This window comes from Calypte anna, chromosome 2 (assembly GCF_003957555.1).
Source record: "Calypte anna isolate BGI_N300 chromosome 2, bCalAnn1_v1.p, whole genome shotgun sequence".
Taxonomy (NCBI): domain Eukaryota; kingdom Metazoa; phylum Chordata; class Aves; order Apodiformes; family Trochilidae; genus Calypte; species Calypte anna.
Window position 1 is genome coordinate 3,743,462 of NC_044245.1, and position 22,289 is coordinate 3,765,750.

Below are 22,289 nucleotides of genomic sequence, written 5' to 3' on the forward strand. Positions count from 1 at the left end.
TCATGGGGTACTTCTCTCTGCTTTTAGCTTCACTTCTATTTTATAAGATTGATTCCTCTCTGAGAGGAAAAAATAATGATGGGAGGAGTGGGTGCACTGTGCTGGCATAGGGATTACTGTCTCTGATAAGGAAGAGGAAGGATGTTCAGTGGGATCATGCTGCCCAAGACTGTGTTGTTTACTGGGAACAAAAATAAAGCTTCTTTTGAGCACTCAAGAGGGGATTTTTGTCTCAACTAGAGGCAAAAGCAACCTGCTTTTACAGGTCAACTTCACTAAGAGGTGAGCAACAGTGACTGTCAGTCCTGGCTTGGACCTTTCCTGAGGAGGTGGCTAAGACAGAAGGTTGTATCCTCACAGCCTCAGGCTATTTTTTCCACTCATTCCCATGCTCAAGGCTATGACTTTTACATAGAATTTTTTTCACTACTTAGTTGGCTTTGATAGAAGAGCAGAAAAGCACATCCTTGGTCCTTGCAAGGTAAACTGCAGTAGAGGAAATGTTTCCAGAAGCTGAGTTGGCAAACTAAAGATGTATAATTTTTTTTTTTTTTTTAATCTCAGTCTTCTGCTACAGCACAGAGTCCTCTGCAAAGGCAATTTGGCTGCACAGGGTAATGGTTTGACCCTACAGAGACCAATGGCAAAACCTTTGCAGACTTCAGCAGTCATGCTGCTGGCCTCATTTGCAGAAATGCAGAACTGTGTCAATGGAAGACACTGACTGAAATAAAATAGTGTCTTACTGGGTAGTTCTGTTCCTCAAAAAAATAAGCTTTTAGGTTAAATCAATGTACTGAGCCACTGGAAAAAAAGGGAGAAGAGAAGAGAAGAGAAGAGAGGAGAAGAGAAGAAGAGAAGAGAAGAGAAGAGAAGAGAAGAGAAGAGAAGAGAAGAGAAGAGAAGAGAAGAGAAGAGAAGAGAGGAGAAGAAGAGAAGAAAAGAGAAAAGAGAAGAGAAGAGAAGAGAAGAGAAGAGAAGAGAAGAGAAGAGAAGAGAAGAGAAGAGAAGAGAAGAGAAGAGAGAAAGAGAGAGAGAAAGAGAAGTAAGAGAGAGGAGAGAAGAGAGAGAAGAGAAAAGAGAGAAAAGAGGGAAAAGAGAGAAAAGAGGGAAAAGAAAAGAGAAAAGAAAAAGAAAAGAAAAGAAGGAAAAGAGAAAAAAGACAAGAGGAAAAAAAGAGAAAAAAGAAAAGAGAAAAGAGAGCAAAGAGAGAAAAGAGAAAAAAGAAAAAAGGAAAAAAAAGAAAATGAAAGAACCTCTTAAAATGCCATCTTGATAGAAGCAAAGTGGCTTTTGACAGAGGCACATGGCCTTCAGTTTGTGAGGTCTTACACTGTCAAGTTGAAAACCTCAGTTCAAGCATCTCCTCATCTATCAGGAATTATATCAAAGAAAAGAGCTTAAATGGGAATAATAACCTTACATTTTGATGATGAACCTTGCATCTCCTGCTGCCCTTCTTGGCTTCAACTGCCAGTCAGCCCCACAAGAAGTACAGCAGATGGATCAGCAACTGGATTCATGGTCACCATCTATCTCAGGCACAAGGATAAAAGGTCCCCAACACATATTTTCCCTGTTAACATATTGCTCTGCATCAATGCTGCCCCAGAAATATTATGCAGGAGTGCTCTTAAGCCTTGGCAATAGGAAATTAATTCAATTTATCTCAACCTGCTTCCCTCTAGGTCACAATCCATTACATTTTCATGTGCCCATCATTGCCTAAGAGCACACACTGGAATACTTACTCCACGTCAGCTGTCACAGGGCAATTTATTCAACTATTATAACCTGGATTTGTGTCTGAGCTTGTTGATTTGTTACCACTTTCACAAAGCAGAAATGCTGTTTCTGGACTGAGGAGCTCTGCTGTACAGCCATGCACCTGAACACACACACATATTCAGCAAGCCAAGTCTTGGACTTTAACAGATGTGTAGGCTTAGAACTTAGGGACATGGCCTAGTGGTGGCCATGACAGTGCTAGGTTAATGGTTGAACTTCTTGATCTTAAAGATCTTTTCCAACCAAAACGATTTAGAAGAAAAAGATGGAGACAGTAGGCAGAAGCTTCTGAGCTCAATCTCCATCTCCATGTTTCCTGTGCCACTACTTCCACTAAGGCTGGGCCAGAAACTGGATAGAGTATTAATTCAATGATTGGAGTATCATTTCTCTAGCAATAGCTCAACCCATACGGGCTCCAAAGCTCCATGAGATAACCTCAAACTTCATTAGTGCCTTCACCTCTTAGTGCCAGCTGAAAGCCAGTTGAAAATAGCAAGGTATTTAAAAGTCTGGCTCTGCTCCTATGGAAGTTCCATGAGAAAACCTCTACTTTGTGCAAAGCATAGCAGGGTCAGGTCTTACACTTGGCAGAAACCTTGCAAACCCTCTTTCTGAAAAATAGATGGAGCTGCATCAGTTTATACCAACCTAAAAAATTGCAAGTCCACATGACTGCCCTTCATGCCTTGCCCAGGAAAGCTTCCTCAGCCAGCATCCTATCTGCTGAATTCAGTCAGAAGCTCTCATGTCTGCTTTTCCTCAGGTCAGAAGCAAGTCTAAGCCCCTCAGGGCTATTGAAGCATTTCTCTTCCACTAATTTTCACAGGGGTTACACAACTGTCAGCCTTTGAGGGACTCAGCTTTTCTGTGTTGTCTCCTAGGAACAATCATTTGCTTTTGGGAGGCAGTCTTGTGAGTATTTCCAAGGTGGTGATTAGCCCTAGCTGGTCTGGCCTCTGGGTCAGATGACTCAGAGTGCAGTTTTGATGTAAAAATGGAATTATCTGGGTAAATGGGGTAACTGTCCCCAGTCCCTGCTCATCAACCCCAGGGCAATGGCAAGACATTAATAAGACAAGACAACCACGAAGTAGAAGCTAAAGGGAAATTCTTTCCTGTGAGGCACTGGTCCAGTTTGCCAAGAGAAGATGTAGATGCCCCATCCCTGGAAGTGTTCCAGGCCAGGCTGGATGGAGCTTGGAGCAACCTGGGCTGGTGAGAGGTGTCCCTGCCCATGGAAGGGGGTTGGAACTAGATGATCTTTAAGGTCCTTTCCAGCCCAAACCATTCTGTGATTCTATGATAATTGCTCCCCATCCATTTGAGTTCCATGGCTCATCCAGGCACCAAGGTGCAGGCACCAAGTGCTTTCCAGTCTGTCTGCCCATGGAAATGAGGCTCTCTCTATGATGAGGTCCACTTTGTATTGCCCAGGTGTGTAATGTGAAGGAAATCCTTGTTCTTCCCACCTCCTGGGTAGCAGCCACATTTGGTTTTTAGCACAAGGAGCAAAGGAAAAAAAAATCCCTGCTCATGTGAAGCAGAAGTTTCTCACTGTGCTCTTTCACTCATGGTTGACCTGAACCATCTCATGCTGTCCACAAATTCCTCTGACACCCAGCCAAGTATTTCCTGTTGGCTTGAGGAGATGGATGTTGCAATGGACTGGCTTCAGTTCTTCTTGCTGAGCTTTTTGACAGCTTTGAATTTCTACGGAGGATTCTGCTGAAGATCTCTCTGATGTTCCTGTCAGCACTCAAATCCAACACCCTCATCTCCTTGGTCTACAGTTTTACCATTAGGTTAAATAAAGAGACTTCCATCTGCCAAACAAGTTTTGTGGACTATCCTCATATCTGCTGATACCTCCATGTCTACTGAACACTGCTACAATACATGTTTTACAGTAAAACAAATGAGAGGGGAAAGAAAGAAAAAAAAGCCTAGAGAAAGCTCCAGTAAATGATGTGGAGAAGTTAAAAAAAACCAGAAAGAAAACAGAGGGAAGGAATGGAGGCAGTGACACATATGCTGGTGAAGAGCTTAAGATATTTTTGTGTGGCTGGTGGGTAAAATATAATTTTATATATTCTTACTCCAACAGGTAATGCCAAGATCAGCAATTTAGTCACTTCAGAATGCTGGGAGAGGTCTCTGTTTCTTTGGATTTTATAGCCTTGAATCTATTTTTTTTTTCCCTTAAAGGAACAAAGTGCAGTACTTTCTCTTCTAGTAAAACCCTGTTATTGCTTTCATTTTGCCCTCTTTAAAAAAAAAAAGACAGTGGTCAGAGCAAAACTGAACTGTTTGTGCAGATCTCTTCTGATACTGAACGAACTCAGGGCCATACAAAACCATTATACCCAAAACCTTCAGTAAATTGTGTAGCAGGCTCTGGGTATAGAACTCCTACCCAGGTCTCCCAAATCAAAACTTCATCCTACAAGTTTAAAGCACAAACAAACCAATTATTTAACCTAATGCAAGCCAGCCTAACCCAACCAAACCCACATAAACATGATGGATTTTATAACCATTCCTCCAACAAGATGAATAATATCAGGAGAGGCATTCTGACTACTTTTCATGGAGGTATTTTTCCTGGTCTAAAAATGTTGGCTCAAGACAGGTGTGGATTTAGCAAGGGGTGATGGGCAGCTGAGTGCTGCAGTGACAGATTTGTTCCACGTGTTTTTATGGACCTTGTGTATCCTTCAAGCCATTCCCCCTGAGCTGGTATCTTAATGTTAAAAAAAAACCCTGCTGGGGAGACACACACACAGTGGTCTGGCTCTTCCAGGAGCTGTGGATTCTGCAGGACAAAGTCCTGTATTTATATTGGGCAGTGTTTCTGGGTGGATGGTTGAAGCAAACACTTCTCACACAGCTTCCTGCAGTTGAGCCTCACTCATTACCCAGAGCAAACTCCTGCTGGGGTAAGAGCTTGGTCAAGCTCCATGGCTCACTGGGTTCTTGGCTCTTCTGCCAAGTAGCATCAGCAGTTATCTGAGGCACCAAACACCAGGCATTTATCTATTCCAGTTTAGATGTCATTCTAACCATTCACAGGCCTTCACAATAAAAAGCCATTGCTAAAAAATACAGATCCCAGTGAACCACAGAGTAGGGGGGAAAAAAAAACCAACATAGGATCGGTGCAATGGGAATGGATTGTGTGTGGGGAAAAGCTGGGGAGAAGGTTGCTCTTTGGTATCATCTGAGAGATGCTCAAGCAGAAAGGTGATTATAACAGCAGGGACAAGACTCAGGGTAAGGATGCAGAAAAGCCAGAAGGCAAGTTAAGAACTGGGTGGATGAGAGAAAGGAGAATCTTTTTCTGCTCTTGTATGATAGAAAAAAACAACAAAAAAACCAAACCCAACAAGTCCAGAAGGAAACTGCTGGGCAGTTGTGCCCAGTCCCCTGTAACTATTGTCAAGCAGCTAATTTAATATTATGAATTTATTATGGAGATTTATTTTTTTTTTAGGGGGGGGGAGGCTGGCTTCTGATCACATCTCTTTATTTTGGTGATTTCAATTTCCTGTCTAAAATTATTCATGACTGGTGTTCTCTTACGTCAATATGACCTTTAGATAAACAGCTCCTCTGCCTCCCTAATGTTTGCTCCAGCTGATAACACTGAGTTGGAAAGTGAAACAAATATCCCAGCTCCTTTATTCCCCTCATTTATCATCCCAGTGGGGAAATCTCAGAGCTGCAGAGAGCTGGTGTGGGATATAGATTCAGATGAAAAATAGATCATGATGTCTATACACAGATTTCCTGCTTAAAGCCCTGTAGAGAACTGGTCACTGCCATCAGGGGAGCCCACGGACCCATCCAGGAGCCTTCTAGAAGGTGATGGGAAGAGTGGAGAATGAGTAATTAAAGCTTGACTGAGTAGGGTTGCACTTTACACGTACAGCTCATGTATAGGTACTCACCTCATAAGTACCTTCAAGAACCTTGTAGATCCATCTGAGTTATTTATTTGGATCTGACTCTGAATCTGACTCCCAGCCTCACTGAAAGGAGATTTTATTGAACACGTAAAACACAGGACTGCCACTCTCCTTTGGCCAGGATATCAAAAAAATTACCACGGGACCAGGAGATGGACACAGGACTGACATGAACCCCAAAATCTTGTAGAGCCCCAGTTCTGAGTTTGACCTGGGGCCAGATGCCTACAAATTCTTGACCCTGCTAATTATGCATTTCCTATACAAATGAACCTGCAGAGATCATGGGTTTGCTTCTTTCAAGCAAGAAAAAAACCCCCAACTTTCCAACATCCTGTCTCACGTACATTTGCAAAGTAATTTCTGGTGTTATTATTTAAGAAGGGCAACAGAATAAGGTGGAAACTTCCAGGTAGATGGCTACTTACTGAACTCACAAAGCAGTGCTCAGATTCTCCACTTTCAAAGAGGATGACATCCTTTATGAAGACAGCAATGGCTCTCATGATGAAGGACATGAAGAGGTGCATGTGGATATAGTTTCGAGTACAGTGGAGTTTTCTGTGGGTAAAGAGATGAAACAACATTTCTGAGTAGCAAAGCTTCTCAAAAAAGCATTATTTACCTATTTACTCCTTTCTTCTGCCAAAATACAGACGTAGAACTAAAGATTAAAAACTCCAGGACTGACTATGCCCACTTAATCCACTTCAGCCTTTTGAAACCCACAGAACATGTGGCAATCCATACATCTGCAGCAGTGTTGTTCCTCTTCTAGTTCTTGGAAAAAAAACCACAACAAAACAAACAAGGTCAAAGCACAGAATGACAGAAAACAGGTCCATCACATTGCTCTCCACTGGAAAAGAAATGGTTTTGACTGAGCAAACCAGGCTCATGACAAGGGTTCTGTTTTCTGCAGAATGTTTGTGCTGCAATAATTCTTTTCAAAGTGAAATATTTCTTCAGAAAGAGAAATAAATTCTTGGCAGCTGCTGCCAAAATTAATACATTTTAGAGACTGTCTGAAGCAAAAGGAACTATATTTTCCTGTAATAGAAAAGTTAATAGTGACTGATGGTACTGAGAGAAACAGCAGGGTGCTTCTGTTCATTATCTACTAATATTTTGAAGCTGAAGTTTGATCATGTTGGTAAGCAGGACTTTACATCAGCTCAAGTGAAAGGCCTGATTCCCTGGGAATGGGCACCTTGTGCAGTCATCAGCACAACAGCAAGCCTCACTCAGCACCATGATTAAATTACCACCTCTTAATGACTCACTGTGCACTGGTAGAGTTTTTGTTCTTAATCTCTGACAAGCTAACAGGATCCAGTTGAAGTCCTCTCTACTTGCAAGTAAAGGCAAAACAAATAAGTGCAAATCAAATAAGGAGTGCAAAGATCTTGAAGGGTGAGGCCAGGCTTGGTGTGAAGTGACCCCAGAACTTCTGCTTTGGGGATCATGTCTGGACCTGTCATAAGTGGGACAAAAATCTAACACATTTCAGGGAAGCCACTGGAGAGTGGTGAGAGGAGATGGAATCACACCTAAAAGGCTCTTCCATCTAATGGAGCTCTGCTTTTTGCTCTTTTCCCTATACTTGAACATTATAATAGATTACATGAAGAGCTCTTCATGGGAGGCATGCAGATTTAGATGCCTCAATCTATTCTAAACAATATAGATTGAGGATTGACTTAATTTGCTGCAATCTAGATGGTATCTGATGCCACTTGATTTGCTGCAGGGTGTTTGTCTATTAACCCATAAGGGCCTTGGTTTCCTGAAGGTTCTGCATCACATCTATTAGTCTTGTGCACATCTCAGAGGCTCCAGCATGCCTAAAATGGCTCTGGATGTATTGCCATGGAGCTCCATGGGCTATAGAAGGAAGGGACTGAAAATACACTTTGGGAAGCAGTTTTCTGATTGATCTGTACCACTTTGAATAACTCCTTCAGTGAAAATACATCATCCCATAATATCCATATGTATCATATTGACAAGGTCTCTGCAGAATATAATAAGATTAGGAACAGGCTGCTCTGGGAAGTGGTGGAGGGACTGTTCCTGGAAGTGTTCAAAAAATACGTGGACCTAGCACTTTAGGACATGGTTTGGTTGTCTGATGGTGTTGACTTGAAAGTTGGACTTGATGGGGGGGGGGTCTTTTCTTGGGGGTCTTTTCCAACCTTATTGATTCAAAGATTCTGGCCTCTCATGCAGAGATGAATCATGTGACAATCTACATTTAATGTGACAAATCTCACCTAAATAATTAGTTTTGAGTGATAAACCTCATACATAAATCCCCTACCAAAAAAATCCCCAAGGCCACAAATCCCCTACTGAAAAGCAATGATACCAAAAGCTGGGGGAACATTCCTCCCCCTGTCCAAGTAAGGAATCTTTTCCATCTACCTGTGACACTCACAGCCTAAACATCCCCCCTTCCCTGTTCATCCCTAAGCCTTTTCCACTTGTGATCTTACCTGAAGAGACATAAAATGATCATAGCAGCCGTGAGAGCGATGAGGGACAAGGTGTGGCCGATGGTGTAGCCCGTCTTGACTGTGCCATAGAACACTGTTTGCTGGTGGGAAGGAAAGAAAGAGAACAAGATTTTCAGAAAGCTGCCACCACACCCTCCTAAACACTCCATCACTCAGCCTGTATTGGCTTTCTTGCTGAGAAACCATCCTTTCATGTCAGCCTTTAAAATCCCCATCAGAGAACACAATAGCACCGGTGCAAATAAGAACATCTCAGAGCTCAGAACTCAGAACTCAGTGCTGGTGAGGCCACATCTTGAGTCCTGTGTCCAGTTCTGGGCCCCTCAGTTTAGGAAGGATACCGAGGTCCTGGAGCAGGTTCAAAGGAGGGCAACCAGGCTGGTGAAGGGACTCGAGCACAGATCCTATGAGGGGAGGCTGAGGGAGCTGGGGGTGTTGGGGCTGGAGAAGAGGAGGCTAAGGGGAGACCTCATCACTCTCTCCAACTCCCTGAAAGGAGGTTGGAGCCAGGGGGGGGGTTGGGCTCTTTTCCCAGGCAACTCTCAGCAAGACAAGAGGGCACGGTCTCAAGTTGTGCCAGGGGATGTTTAGGTTGGATACTAGAAAGAATTTCTTTCTGGAGAGGGTGATCAGACATTGGAGTGGGCTGCCCAGGGCAGTAGTGGATTCTCCATCCCTGGAGATATTTCAAAAGAGACTGGATGTGGCACTCAGTGCCATGGGCTGGGAATTGCAGCAGTAGTGGATCAAGGGTTGGACTTGATGATCTCTGAGGTCCCTTCCAACCCAGCCCATTCTATGATTCTATGATCTCCAGCTGCAGTAGAGCTTGGAGCACACCAAAACCAGGTTACACGTGGGAAAAGTTCATGCAGGAACTGATTTGACACTTGCAGAGACAGGTACATGGTTAAAATCTTGGGGAACATGAATGGCTCATGTTGAGTCCAACTGCAGCCTGACACACAGGCTCTGATGAGCTTCACCTCCTGTTCACTCAGGAAGATAGAGGATAAAAACTGGTCTGGAAATTGGCTTGCTTTTGTGGAAGATAGGTACTGTGTTTAGACAAGTAAAAGTTCCAGATATTCTCACTGAAATCACAGATATGTTCATTCCGAAACATCTGTTAAGCTGGAAATTGGTTCACAGCTTTTCTCTTCAACAGCTGATGGAGGGAATCTTAGAGCATGGGGCACCAAAGGCCCGAAACCCAACAGGGAATCTTATTCTAAATAAAATGGGGAAGTAAGGCACGAAAACTCTTAGCTATTCTAAGGGTCTCCAGCAGCTGATTTGCAGCTTAAAAAAAGGACAAAAGTTCCACAGGTACTTATACATTTGTTTTATCAATGAAAAAGCCAAGTTTCCATTAGAATCCGAGTCCACTCCTCGCCACCATTTGCAAAAAAAAAACCCAAACAAAGAAAAAAACAACCCCCAAACCCCAAAGAGGAGTTTAAGCAGCAAATCTAAACCCAACCTTGTTTGAGAAAGCACTGATTGTTAACAAGAGATGACATTTTTATATGCTATTTTCATAGGCTTTGACAAGTAGTAGGTACTTTACAGAACCAGTGAGGCTGCAATTAGTAGTAATCCTCTAGCATTTACACAAGACAGCTTAGAGGGGTGTTAAGACACAGTTTCCAAAGAGTGCAAAGCTTACATCAGTCATATCTATATTCCTTCTTAGACCACAGACCTGAGAGATGGCTAAAAGATGGATAAAAATATCTTTATAGCTCCATTTAATTAATCCACATCACTAAGAGCTTTGGGTCAGAAACTCTGGATGTGTAATTCATACCAAGGGTTTCAGGCCAATTTATCAACCTCATCTCATCCATTTGGTTCCAGGAGCTGATGGAGTCATGCAGTTCCTAAGGTTCCACATAAGGTTCCACCTTTCTACCCCACCATCCTGCAGACCCCTCCCAAATTTAGCTGTAGGCTTGTTTCCAGTCTTGTTTTAGTAGTCAGGCCTCTGCCCCAAAGGCAGATGAGAATTTTCCAATGCTTCCTTCATGTTGATTTCATCTTTCTTTTCTCTATTTGATTTCTTTTGTGATGGCACCAAAGTAGAAGTGTTCCAAGCAAAGACCTGACCAGTAGAAGGAGAGATTTTGTGGGAGGGGACTGAGTTTGTAGAGATTGTCCCACATTAGATTTAGGAGAGCAGAGGAAAGGAAATTAAAAGATATCATATGGGATGTCAGTAGTGGAGGGGTGGGTGAAAACCCTCTGGTCTATACAGGTATAGACCTTTTGCTTTTTAGAGTTACTCACAGAAGCAAGTTATGCACAGAAAGATGCAATAAGCAATTCCTTGCTTTCATATTTTATGATGACCAATCCTTGTGTACAGAGATGGCTCTTAAAGAGCTTTAATGTAGCATGTGGGGTCATCTCTGTTCTGGAAACAGCACATAATGACTTCTCACTCTTCATTTGCACTTGTTAATGCCAATCATTTCCTATTTTGCAGATATCAAAGCAGAGAATTTTACCCTAGATAACAAATGGGATTGGAATTCCACTCAGCACTCAGATCACTAAAATATTCTCATCAGAAAAAAGGGATTTAGAAGATGAAGGAAATGCATGCCCAGGATGCTCAGGTTCTAGTTGTACACCTGGAATGACTTACAGAATGAGATGAGACAATTTCCTCATTCTCCCTGTGACTTCTAAAAGTCTCTGTTTAATGTCACAGTTATTTAAAGTAGATGCTAAACTCAGATGAACTGAGAATTAGCTTCCTCAGGTTCTGTTCAGTAACCTCAACTTTTTCCCCTTGGTAATAAGAGATTAGAAGGTGAGACATTTATTTTTGTCAGAGAAAAAGTACAGAAACACTGATCAAGAGTTTTTTAGTAGCCCTGCACCTAAACATACTCTGGGTTCACATCACTCAGCCTAAAGTCACCTGGGCTCCCTTTTCCCTGTAAAGAGGTTCCTTTGGAATGAAACATGGGGTAAACTGACCTCTGGAGCTTTCATATTTAATGATATATTTTATTTCATATTTTCATATTTTTCTTCACTGTCTTCAGATGAAGCCTGTGGGGACACTTAGAGAGGCCCCTCTTGACCAGAGGCACACAAGGGACAAACTTTATTTCTATAAAACTATGTCACATCTGACAATGGGACAGCAAAAACACCTCCCCCCAACACCTCATTTTCTAATATCTGTCTTTTCCTAAGCTCATGATGGAGAAGGATTCTTTAGCACAGCAAAAGATCCTAAGTGCCCAGCTTTAGTATCTACATCATGGACGTGGCACTCAGTGCCATGGTCTAGCAACCGCAACAGTGGTTCAAGGGTTGGACTCGATGATCTCTGAGGTCCCTTCCAACCCAGCCAATTCTATGATTCTATGATCATCTGCTTCTTAGGGACTCCTGGGATTCACAACTAAAATCTTACACACAGCCCTTGTTTCTTTTTCATCCTTTTCTTGTTGCTTCTGATTTGAGACCAGCAGGTGCTAAAGGTGCATGGAGTGTTATCAGGGCAGGTTATCATCTGTTCAGGACCTCATGTCCCACACAACCTGCTATTGTCATTTTTTTCTGTTCCCTTTACTCCTTCCTGGTCAAACTGAGAGCCAACAACAAGAATCTATTCTCCTTCACAGATTAATACTGCACGTCCACCCCCCTCAGCCAACTTCCACACCAATTAGACTTAAACAGCATGGTAAAACTGAGGAAATTGGGAGAAAAATAATTAAGAAAGAATTAAAAGAACACAATAGATGTTCTCCTGGTAACGCGACACTCTGGCACTGCTGCAAATCCATTGGGTTGCCAAAGAATGTCCCAGGAATTCCCAAATCCCCTTTGAAGCTGGAACATAAAGCAGAGCTCTCCATGGAGGACCTTCCTGGAGCAGCCCCATCACGAGGGTGTTCATAAGAAGAAACCAGTGTCCCAGAACTTGATCTGAAGAATGGGACAGGTGAGGATGTGAAGTGGTGGCTGAGCAAGTGCCTCCTCAGTAGCTCTGAAATTCTTTGTGCAATCTTCCTTTTCCTGTTTTCCTTACTCTTTCCCCACTTAAGGCTGGCTCAGGTCTGTTTAGATTCTCCTTTAACTCTTCAAGGGCCTTGGTAGAGTCTGACCACACACAAAGCCCTCTCCTCACATATATTTATGCATTATTGAGATTCCTGTGTCCAGCATTCCCAAACACTGACATACCTCATACAACAAGAAAAAATCATGGATATAGGGTTAACATAAACACGTGGCTGCAGTGAAATATGATTCTTTTCTAGCATAAGCTTTTTCTTGTTGACTGTGGGACAGCTAGAGGTGATTAGTTTAGAGTAGGTATTGGAAAACATTGACTTGATCCTTCAAGCTTCAGTGTGACGCAAACCAATAAAAAGCTCCTCCTTGTGCAATGCCAATACGCTCTAAAGCTAATTACACCTAGGTCACTGATTACTAATTTACATCCAGGCAGTGTCCCAGAGAGCTGGAGAACTTCCTTATAAAAATTCAGTAACACTGGAGGAAAATATGTGTGTTTCCTGTATTTTTCTAGAGCACCAACAGCAAGGGAGTTGTGTCCTTTTCTCACTTTTGAGCCTTTAATGCTTATGTTGTCCTAGAAATACAGGAATCATGTCTACTAAAGGATACATATAAATGTGGAGGGCTTTTTTCAAAGTTGAACATGGATGTGTGGGCATCACAGACACACTGGTCTGATTTTCCCAGGTGCTGATTCCTGTCACCTCCCTGGAAATCAAAGGGAGGATGGGCTCAGGGAGCTCTGCTTACAGGGATTCTCCAGAGGATCCTTCCTTCTTGAGGAAACAGAGTGGGAATGGAAAACATTGGGCATGGGAAGATCAGGTGATTCTGAGCTCAGTCCCTGGTGAATCTTGATGTTTACCCATCCAGGTGTACAAACCTCTTCCCCTGGGGTGCTGTTGGTATCATATCCACAAGCTACAGCATATGGTGCAGGGTACACATCTGTCCAGCCCTCGCTTGTACAATTCCTGCTCACATTCCCTGAAAGAAAAGAGAAAAGGGTGATTGAAAAAGGAAAATTCAGCTTACTGTTGAACAAATGTCTGCCTCTCGTTGGCTCAAATGCCACAGAACATTTCAGGTAGTACTTAGAATAAAATTCTCACACTGCTAGGAAGTGTTCATATCACATAAATAGGAGGGACCCCTTGGGGCATGGAGTTCAGACCACAACCCCAAGTGTACTTTAATACTGAGGTGTCCAAAAACCATCTTTTCTAATAGTACCACAATGCCAGTTGGACCCGAACCAATGTTGTTTGAGAGGATTATTGTCCCATTGCCTTTGTTCCTGGAAAAATTTTAATCTAAGCAGAGCAGTGAAGTATTTACACCTTTCACTGAAGTAGTGACTCCTCTTTCACTCTGCTTGTGAAAAGCCAAGAGAGGGAGAGTGGAAGTCCTCATTTCACATGATGCAGGTAAGGTCAGAGGTTGAAAACATTCAGTTTCCAACATTTCCAACCTTGGACTTTGCCTACCAGGTGAGCTCTATTCAAACGTGATTCCTGGGAAATCTATTGCACTCTTGTTGGAGAACCAAATACTTCAAAAATTGGCTATGAGGGGAGGAAAACCAGATGCTGACAACCTGTAATGCCTGTTTTAATAAGTATACTCAAGGGCAGGAAGATTTCCCAGACTCTTAAGCAAGTTTAGAGCCTAGAACTTTCAACGGGCTAAAAAGAGCCTTTATTAAACAAAACTGACAAAGGTGTGAAATTCAAATGCTTCTCTGTTACTTTGCCTCTCCTTGTGTATCTGGGATTGTAAGGGTGTTGGCTTTTTTTTTTTCCTAATGTAAAATATTTCTCTCTTTGTAAGCCACCATTGCCTCCTGTCCCACCTGGGCTGCAAACACCCATTGGTTATGGGCTGTACAGCCATTTATCAAGCAAAAGAAGGAGAGATCAACAATCTGACCAGCACAGGCCTTACCCTAAAAGGTTCATAGTCTAAAAGGCCAAGATAGATGTTTTTCAGGCAGAAATAAGAAACAAGCAATACATCCAACAGTACCCTGTGGAGTCCCCCAGCACCCACTCTGACAACCATAGAATTAAGAGAATCATCATGGTTGGAAATCAAGACCATTAAGTCCAAGTTCCTGCACCACCATCCCCAATGCATCATCTCCCAGAGAGCCACATGTACCCCTTTTTGAACATCCCCAGGGACAACAACTCTACCACCTCCTTGGGCAACCTGTTCCAATGCTTCACCACTCTTTTGGGGAAGAACTTTTTCCTAAGATCCAATCTGAACCTCCCCTGGTGCAACTTGAACCCATTTCCTCTTGTCCTATCACTTGTCAATGGGGAGAAGAGGCCAACACCTGCCTCACCCCAACCTCCTTCCAGGGAGTTTTAGAAGGCAAGAAGGTCTCTCCTCAACCTCCTTTTCTCAAGCAGGAAGTTCCAGCTCCTTCAGCCTCTCCTCCTAAGACCTCTTCTCCAGTCCCTACATTCTCCAGCTCACACAAACCACATCCTTGAAGGTTTGAAGATGGCCTTTCTTTTGGTGTCACTTATCACATCAAACCTACAACCCCTGCCTGCAAAGCTGATGCCATGAACCACCACGAACAACCAGGAGCCCAAACTCACTTCTAAGCTGAAACATTACATCAGTGCAACCAGAGAGCTTTGCAAACATTTCCAACAATGGGGTTCTGTGCCCACAGGAATGACACAAATCCTGCAAAACAGGAGCAGATCAGTGATGCAGATATGAGTCATGGAAATATTCAAGCATCACTTGCAGGAACTGCTGAAGGTTGAGTCAGCTGAACTTCTTCCTCACCACACACCTGCCTTGCACTGAAATCAGAGGCTGCTTATCCCCTGGTTTAATTTATTTCTCCAATCGTTTCAACAGGTGGGTTTTAACACTAAAACTTGCCCTGTAATTTGCCTTTACAACAGACCTAGACACACAGTTTCTGGTGCTTTTGCTCCAAAAGAAGTTAACTTCAGCACATGTTGGTGTGGCTCTGCTCCCCAGGCTTCTTCTGCAGGGTCACTGCAATTCTTGTCACCTGGGTTCGTGTCAGGATCATAAGAGATCTTGTGCAAACAAATCAAGGACATGACTGTTCAGTAAATTTTAATTTTTCATTTTTTTTTCCCGAGGTCTTATGTAATTTTTGTTATTTCTTCTTCATCACAATGGACCCCATTATCTGAACTTTTCTGCTTCCCATTTCCTGCTGAAGGCTCCTCCCCTCTGTTTGGGGTTGCCTTTAGTGTTCACAGGGCTTTTGATTCTTTGCTTCTTGTTCCCAGTGAACTGAGGTGCTTCTTTCACCTTAATTTCCTCATCAATCTCCTATTTCTTCTTTTTAAGAGCACTTCCTTGCACCTGTTTGATTCTTTTGTAATTCCTCCCACAGCTCTGAAAATAATTTCCAAAGGTGCCTTGATGCCTTAGAAGAGTGGAAACTGAGGCAGAGGGAAGCACAGTGATACAGAATCACTGGGATTAAGCAAAAATAATAAAAATGTTCCTGCTTTTAAGAAATTCATCAAGAAACTCACAGAAATGGTTTTTTTACCCCCTTTTGCTGCCCATGTCACTTTTTGATGTGCAAGTTCCCACACAAAGTGGGAAACAAAAAACCTTCCAAATAACTCTGATGTTCAGATATTTGGGAGGGTGCAAAACGTACAAGGTTAGAAGATGCAGGATTTACCACACCACAGTTTTGGTTCAAGTGATGGATGCTGTCTCTCCTCAGACCAAACAACATTTCTAATTTCTGCTAATTTCTAATTGCAGATTAGTTTCTGTACTGAAATTCTACTCTATTATTTCCTATATTGAAAATGAACGTATTGTCCTGGTTTGGGCCAGGATAAAGGTGATTTTCTGTCTTGTACTTTTGCTTTCAGCTCAGTCTCTTGTAAGGAGCTGCACTTGCTGAAATGAACAGCAAGTTTCTCAGTCAGTGGCTGCTCTGGGACTGATAACCCTAGGTGTTTATAGTTACTGCTAGAGACTGGTGTGCAGAGCCAAGGACACTGCTCAGCTCTGAGGAAAACTTTTACCCCTCAGAAGGAAGAAAGAGGTCCCACCTGCAGCCTCCTTTGGGGAGGAGCGGACAAGATAGATGCCAGAATTGACCAAAGTATTCCATCCCATACACCTCATACTCAGGATAAATTTGAGGCATCACAAGGGCCAAGCCAGCTTCAGCTTCCAGTTTGCAGCTGCCTGCCCTTCCTGCCTTTCCTGCTTCCCTTCCTTCACCCGGCATCCTGGGAGGATTCCATCCCTTCCTCTGCCTGTGCTCCTGATCCATCCCAGCCTGAATCTGTGTGTTCCTGCCTCCAGCTCCCAACTGCTGCTGACCCCAGGATTCCAGCCTGGACTTTCCCAGGGCTGCCCTGCAGCCTCGGGGGTGACGTGAGAGTTATTGGGGGAAAAGGGGGGAGGAACCTGGGATCAATTTTCCTGTCTATTTGTATAGATTTAGTCATTTTTCCTATTTATCATTCCGGTTTCATTAAAGCTGTGTAGTTTAGTTTCCAACCCATCAGTCTCTCTCCCTTATTCTCTCTCCTTTCTTTATCAAGGAGGAGAGAGAGATTAATAGAGAGCAGCTGTTACTTGGTTTAATTGTCAGGCCAGTGTTAAACCCTGACACATATATATGGAACAGTGCTTCACAGGCTTAGTTCTTACTCTGAGTTTTTCAGGTAGCAAACTTTAGACTGAGTATGAAACTAAGATTTTTACATCACAAGGTCAAACTCCAGCTCTGCTTCCAGTGAAACTGCAGATTCCTGTGATCTCCCTGGGTCTCAGTTTCTCCACCAATAGTAAGATTTTGGTAAGAAATTCCGATCTTCTGCCAGTGGGAAGGTAAAGTGTTCAAAGCACAAGAAGCTTTATATACTGTTTCCCAGAACCATTTCTCATTAATTTGTGTTTCTCACTCCTGTGTGTGACACAAGTTCTCCCCAGAATGATGCACCAATTTTTAAATTACATTAAAGCTGCAAAACATAAATGGCATTATCAGAAAAGACAGAGCTGTTAGCCTTGGAAATGGTATCACATTTGAGAGTTCACAAGTTTCCTGAAAATTTCCCATTTAATTTCACATGAAACCTCTCATGGCACAACTTAAAACCATTCCTCTTGTCCTATCACTTGTTACTTGGGAAAAGAGCCCAACACCAGCCTCTCTCCACCTTCTCTTCAGGTACTTATAGAGAGCAATAAGATCACCCCTGATCCTTCTCTTCTTTAGGAGATGCTGCTACTGATGCTGCAGTCTTATGGTGTTCCACAGCCCATCCACAGGAACTCAGGCCAAAAGAGGAGGTGAGGCTAAACTCTTTTCTTTGTAGTGATAATCAACTGAAACCTCTCTTTTTGTGTCTCCCTCAGACTTTTTCTGAGTCCAGAGCAAAGCATCAGAGACCCAATTAAAGGGATCTCAGCTCCCCAGCTCTTTCACAGCTCTCTTCCCAGACAAAGGAGTTTAAAGATGAGGTTTTCAAGAGAATATGGTGATGACCTTCCCATAATGCTCCCTGCCAAGGAGGAGGTGCTGGAGGTACAAAAGGAGCAAGATAACTGCAGAAATGAAAGAGGGGAATGAAGTTAGTTCTCTAGAGGTGGTAAATATAATGGCAATGCTTAGAGACTAAAGAAACCAGAGTTACTGCTGGAGAACCAGGATGGGAAAGTAGGCAGTCAGCTTTCCAAAAGTGTGCTGAGGTATAAAAGTCACTGCTCACAGAAAGGGATTTACAAGTGTAAATATGAGGCCAGACCTTTGTCTCATTTATATCAGTGTTTATGACACTCAATGCACTGCTGAAAGGCAAGGGCTGAAGCCATAGGCCTGAATAAGCAGTTTTGGGGAAATTCTACCACAATTTAAAGGCTCATATGTAGTAAGATGATAATCTCTGGATGGCCTTTAAGGTCCCTTCCAACCCAAAACATTCTATGATTCTATGATTAAACCTAGAGCAATTCCAGAGGTGAGGAAGATGATCAGAGCAGTACTTTTCCCACAAAGACAGCCTGAGAGTTGCTCAGCCTGGAGAAGAGAAGACTTTGGGAAGCCCTTAGAGCACCTTCCAGTACCTGAAGGGGCCCCAAGAAAGCTGGGGAGGGACTTTTACAGGGCATGAAGTGATAGGGCAGGAGGGGAATGGTTTTAAGTTGGAAGAGGGTTGATCTAGATGATGAATTTGGAAGAATTCTTTGCTGTGAGGGTGATGAGACCCTGGAAAACTGAGGAGGGTCCATCCTTGGAAGTGTTCAAGACCAGGTTAGATGGGGCTTGGAATAAGTTGCTTTAGTGGGAGGTGTCCCTGCCCATGCAGGAAGGTTGGAACTAGATGATCTTTTAGGTTCTTTCTAACCCAAACCAGAAACTGTATGTATAAATGTATGTATAATAAGTGAGTCTCATAAAACTCAGCTCCTCCTTAAGCACTCTTGCTCCCTCTATTCCTCAGAAACCTGCCCACAGTGTGCCAGGGTGATCATGTACACAAAGCAGGAGGATAAATTGCACTTCCTCCAAACCCTTTTGCATCTCTCTAGCATCATGTCTGCTGCAGGACAAGACTTGGCCATCTGGCCCAGCAGCTGCTCCTGCTTTAAGCAAATGCTTCTGTAGAGTTCACAAAGCCCTCTCTCATTTCCTAATCTGCCCAGTTTAATGGCATGTCTCCTATGGAAATGGAATTGAAGGTTGTCAGCAATTAACCAAATGCTTTCCTTAGCCAAATCTTTCCTTCTGATTAGCAGGGGGGGTTGTACAAGGTCAGGTGTGTGGTTCACACCAATCCTAAGCTGCTTTTTCTCATTTGCAGGAAGATTCAGAAGTTGCTCTGGGCAGCAAAAACAGAAGGAAGGAAGTGCCTCTTAAAGCCAACAAGTAGAATTGGTTAAATTCTGACATAGTATTTGGTTAAAATGCCACGTGTTTGCTTTTAGCATTAAAAAACCCAACACAAACACAGCAAAATTTGAAAACCCCAAACCTGTAACCTTGTGATGGAAATCTCTGAGTCTTCCTGGTTTTAAGACAGTTTTGGGATATTCAAATTCTACTATTTTAACTCTATCTTCTGACTCAAGGATTCTCCTCATCCTGTCCCACACCACTCTTACCTTTTTTCAGTTGTATTGACAAATAACCAACTGATTGTGCTGCTACTGCCCAGGAGACAAGGAGAACACTTTTTGTCTTTATCCCAGAGAAGAACTCAACCTTCCTAGGAAACAGAGCAGATTAGGCAGCTAAATGACTTTAAGGCTTTGCAGATGGTACATCCTGGTGATTGTGGAAGTCTCCTCTCCTCTCCTCTCCTCTCCTCTCCTCTCCTCTCCTCTCCTCTCCTCTCCTCTCCTCTCCTCTCCTCTCCTCTCCTCTCCTCTCCTCTCCTCTCCTCTCCTCTCCTCTCCTCCCTCAGATGGAGGTTGAATATGAGCCAGTGTTCCACACTCCTAACCACTGAATTTATCTTATTCCTATCCTCTGAACTTTTCTTACCCCTTTCTAATAATTCTGATGGCTCTTTATATTTCTGGCTTTCACTTATACCTTCCAGGTCTATCAGCCCTACCATTTCTTTAGAATTTGTATGAAGAGAGACTTCCACACACTTATTTTAGACCTGCTGAGGGACAGTTTTGTTGAGAGGCCCTTCTCCCATCTGCCATGAAACCATCATCCCTCACATACTTTCTCCACAACACTCAGAACTACATTTACCTCTGGCTTACACCTTTTCAATCCACAATTTTCCAGATGGAAGAGCACTAATTTGTCCATAGCTTTATTCATCCATTGTTCCACTGATAGTTTTATTGTTCTCCTTTGGACATGAACCTTCCACTCTCTCCTGACCATCCTGCTCAGCTGCACCTTCCAGGAGTTCTTTTGGCTTTGATCTGCCCCTGTACTCAGCCCTGGTGAGGCCACAGCTTGAGTCCTGTGTCCAGTTCTGGGCCCCTCAGTTCAGGAAGGAGATTGAGGTGCTGGAGCAGGTCCAGAGAAGAGCAAGGAGGCTGTGAAGGGATCCAGCACAAGTCCTGTGAGGAGAGGCTGAGGGAGCTGGGGGTGTTGAGGCTGGAGAAGAGGAGGCTCAGGGGAGACCTCATCACTCTCTCCAACTCCCTGAAAGGAGGTTGGAGCCAGGGGGGGTTGGGCTCTTTTCCCAGGCAACTCTCAGCAAGACAAGAGGGCAGGGTCTCAAGTTGTGCCAGGGGAGGTTTAGGTTGGAGATTAGAAAGAATTTCTTTCTGGAGAGGGTGATCAGGCATTGGAATGGGCTGCCCAGGGAAGTAGTGGATTCTCCGTGTCTGGAGATATTTAAAAAGAGCCTGGATGTGGCACTGAGTGCCATGGGCTGGGAACTGCAGCAGTAGTGGATCAAGGGTTGGACTTGATGATCTCTGAGGTCCCTTCCAACCCAGCTGATTCTATGGTTCTATGATTCTATGATCTTGGTCCCTCTGCTGCCCACACCAACAGCCCAAAGGGCTGACTCCAAGTTCTTCTTCCCCTGCCTCCAGAATCCTCACAGCCCAGCACAAAGGAACAAACTGCTCTGCAGTGAATATTTATTTTCATCACCGTTCCTTGGGAAAACTGGAGGGATGTTCTACATCAAAACACTGCACACACAATTTATTAATTTAGGCAGACTTTCTGGAACAGGAACAAACACCTGCAACCCTTTTTTTTTTTTTTTAGCAAAACTAATTTAATTTCCTGATCTATAAATGTATTTGGAAATGATGTGGAAGAGCAATGAATCAAAATGACTTTGCAGGTTGGGTTGTGCCAACCAGTAAAGGGCCTGGTAGAGAAATGTCATGATTTATTCATGACTTATTGGAAGCAAGGAGTTTGTGGAACAAATAGAAAACCAGGACATTTAGGGTAGATTTAGATGACATATTAGGAAGAAATTCTTCTCTGTAAGGGTGATGAGACACTGGAACAGGTTGTCCAGAAAAGCTGTGGCTGCTTCATCCCTGGAACTGTTCCAGCCCAGGTTGGATGGGGCTTGGAGGAACCTGGGCTGGTGGGAGGTGTCCCTGCCCATGGCAAGGGGTTTGGAACCAGATGATCTTTAAGGTCCCTTCCAACCCAAACCATTCTATGATTCTGTGATTTTCTTTATAAAATGTGTTTGATCTGGGTAGGAGTTAAAGACTGAACAGGTGAACCAAATAAATTCAGAGAGATAATTGTATTCCAAGCAATTTGTTGTCTAACTCTTAAGGCTTTTATCTTCCTTAATTTCTTTTTTTGCCTCTCATCTGGTTCAAATACACCCTTCAGGCTCAGAAACATGTCTGAAAGTTTGTGTCATGGGTGAGGTTTTAGCTTTTTGATCTTAGTGGAAGAAAACCTCTCATTGGCTTTTAATGGGAGCCTGAATTCATGCCAAGAGCTATAAGGTCAGTCATTGCCAAGGGGTGTTCACTTTTGTCTCCCTCTTGTCCTTTTCTGTAATAGCTTCTAAAGCAGAGGGGAAGGTCTGCTTTGGGTAGCAATCTGTCCCTCTTCTCTGACATCATATTCTGTGGTCAGAAATCAATTTTTTTCAAGCAGAAGCTATTAAATCAATAGCAATTCTTATAATTTATTTTTCTTGAGATGCTGCTGAGCCCACTGGAATATCTCTAGCTCCATTTTTATTATTGAGCTGTTCCACTGTTACTGGGAAACACCTGAGCCCATTAGATAGCTACAGCTTGCACTGAACTGGATGCTGAAGTGCTTAAACCTGGGAAAACTTGTGAGGTAAATCATGAGAAAACATACCCCAAACTTGCTTTATCTGCCTCAGTCCTAGTCTCACAAGATTATTCTTTCAGTACAATTCCTGCTTAGCATTTGATGCCATTTTGTATTTTCAGTCTTTCACAATTTCACAGAATCACCTGGGTTGGAAAAGATCTTTAAGATCCTTGAGTCCAT

The 22,289-nt window shown here is 43.1% G+C and overlaps 1 protein-coding gene across 3 annotated transcripts in view; it reads right to left on the reverse strand.

Annotated features, from left to right (window-relative positions):
* The window catches only part of VIPR1 (vasoactive intestinal peptide receptor 1), a 127,536-nt gene that overhangs the window by 22,282 nt on the left and 82,965 nt on the right, over positions 1-22,289 (reverse strand). For 2 of the 3 annotated variants that reach the window (XM_030445167.1, XM_030445168.1), the window contains exons 4-6: positions 13,203-13,306; positions 8,252-8,352; positions 6,185-6,317 (exon numbers count right to left, since the gene is read on the reverse strand). In XM_030445167.1, the coding sequence (XP_030301027.1) occupies positions 6,185-6,317; positions 8,252-8,352; positions 13,203-13,306 (338 nt within the window). Of the gene's footprint in view, positions 1-6,184; positions 6,318-8,251; positions 8,353-12,918; positions 13,028-13,202; positions 13,307-22,289 lie in introns of all 3 variants that reach the window. The other variant, XM_030445169.1, reaches the window with a different exon arrangement.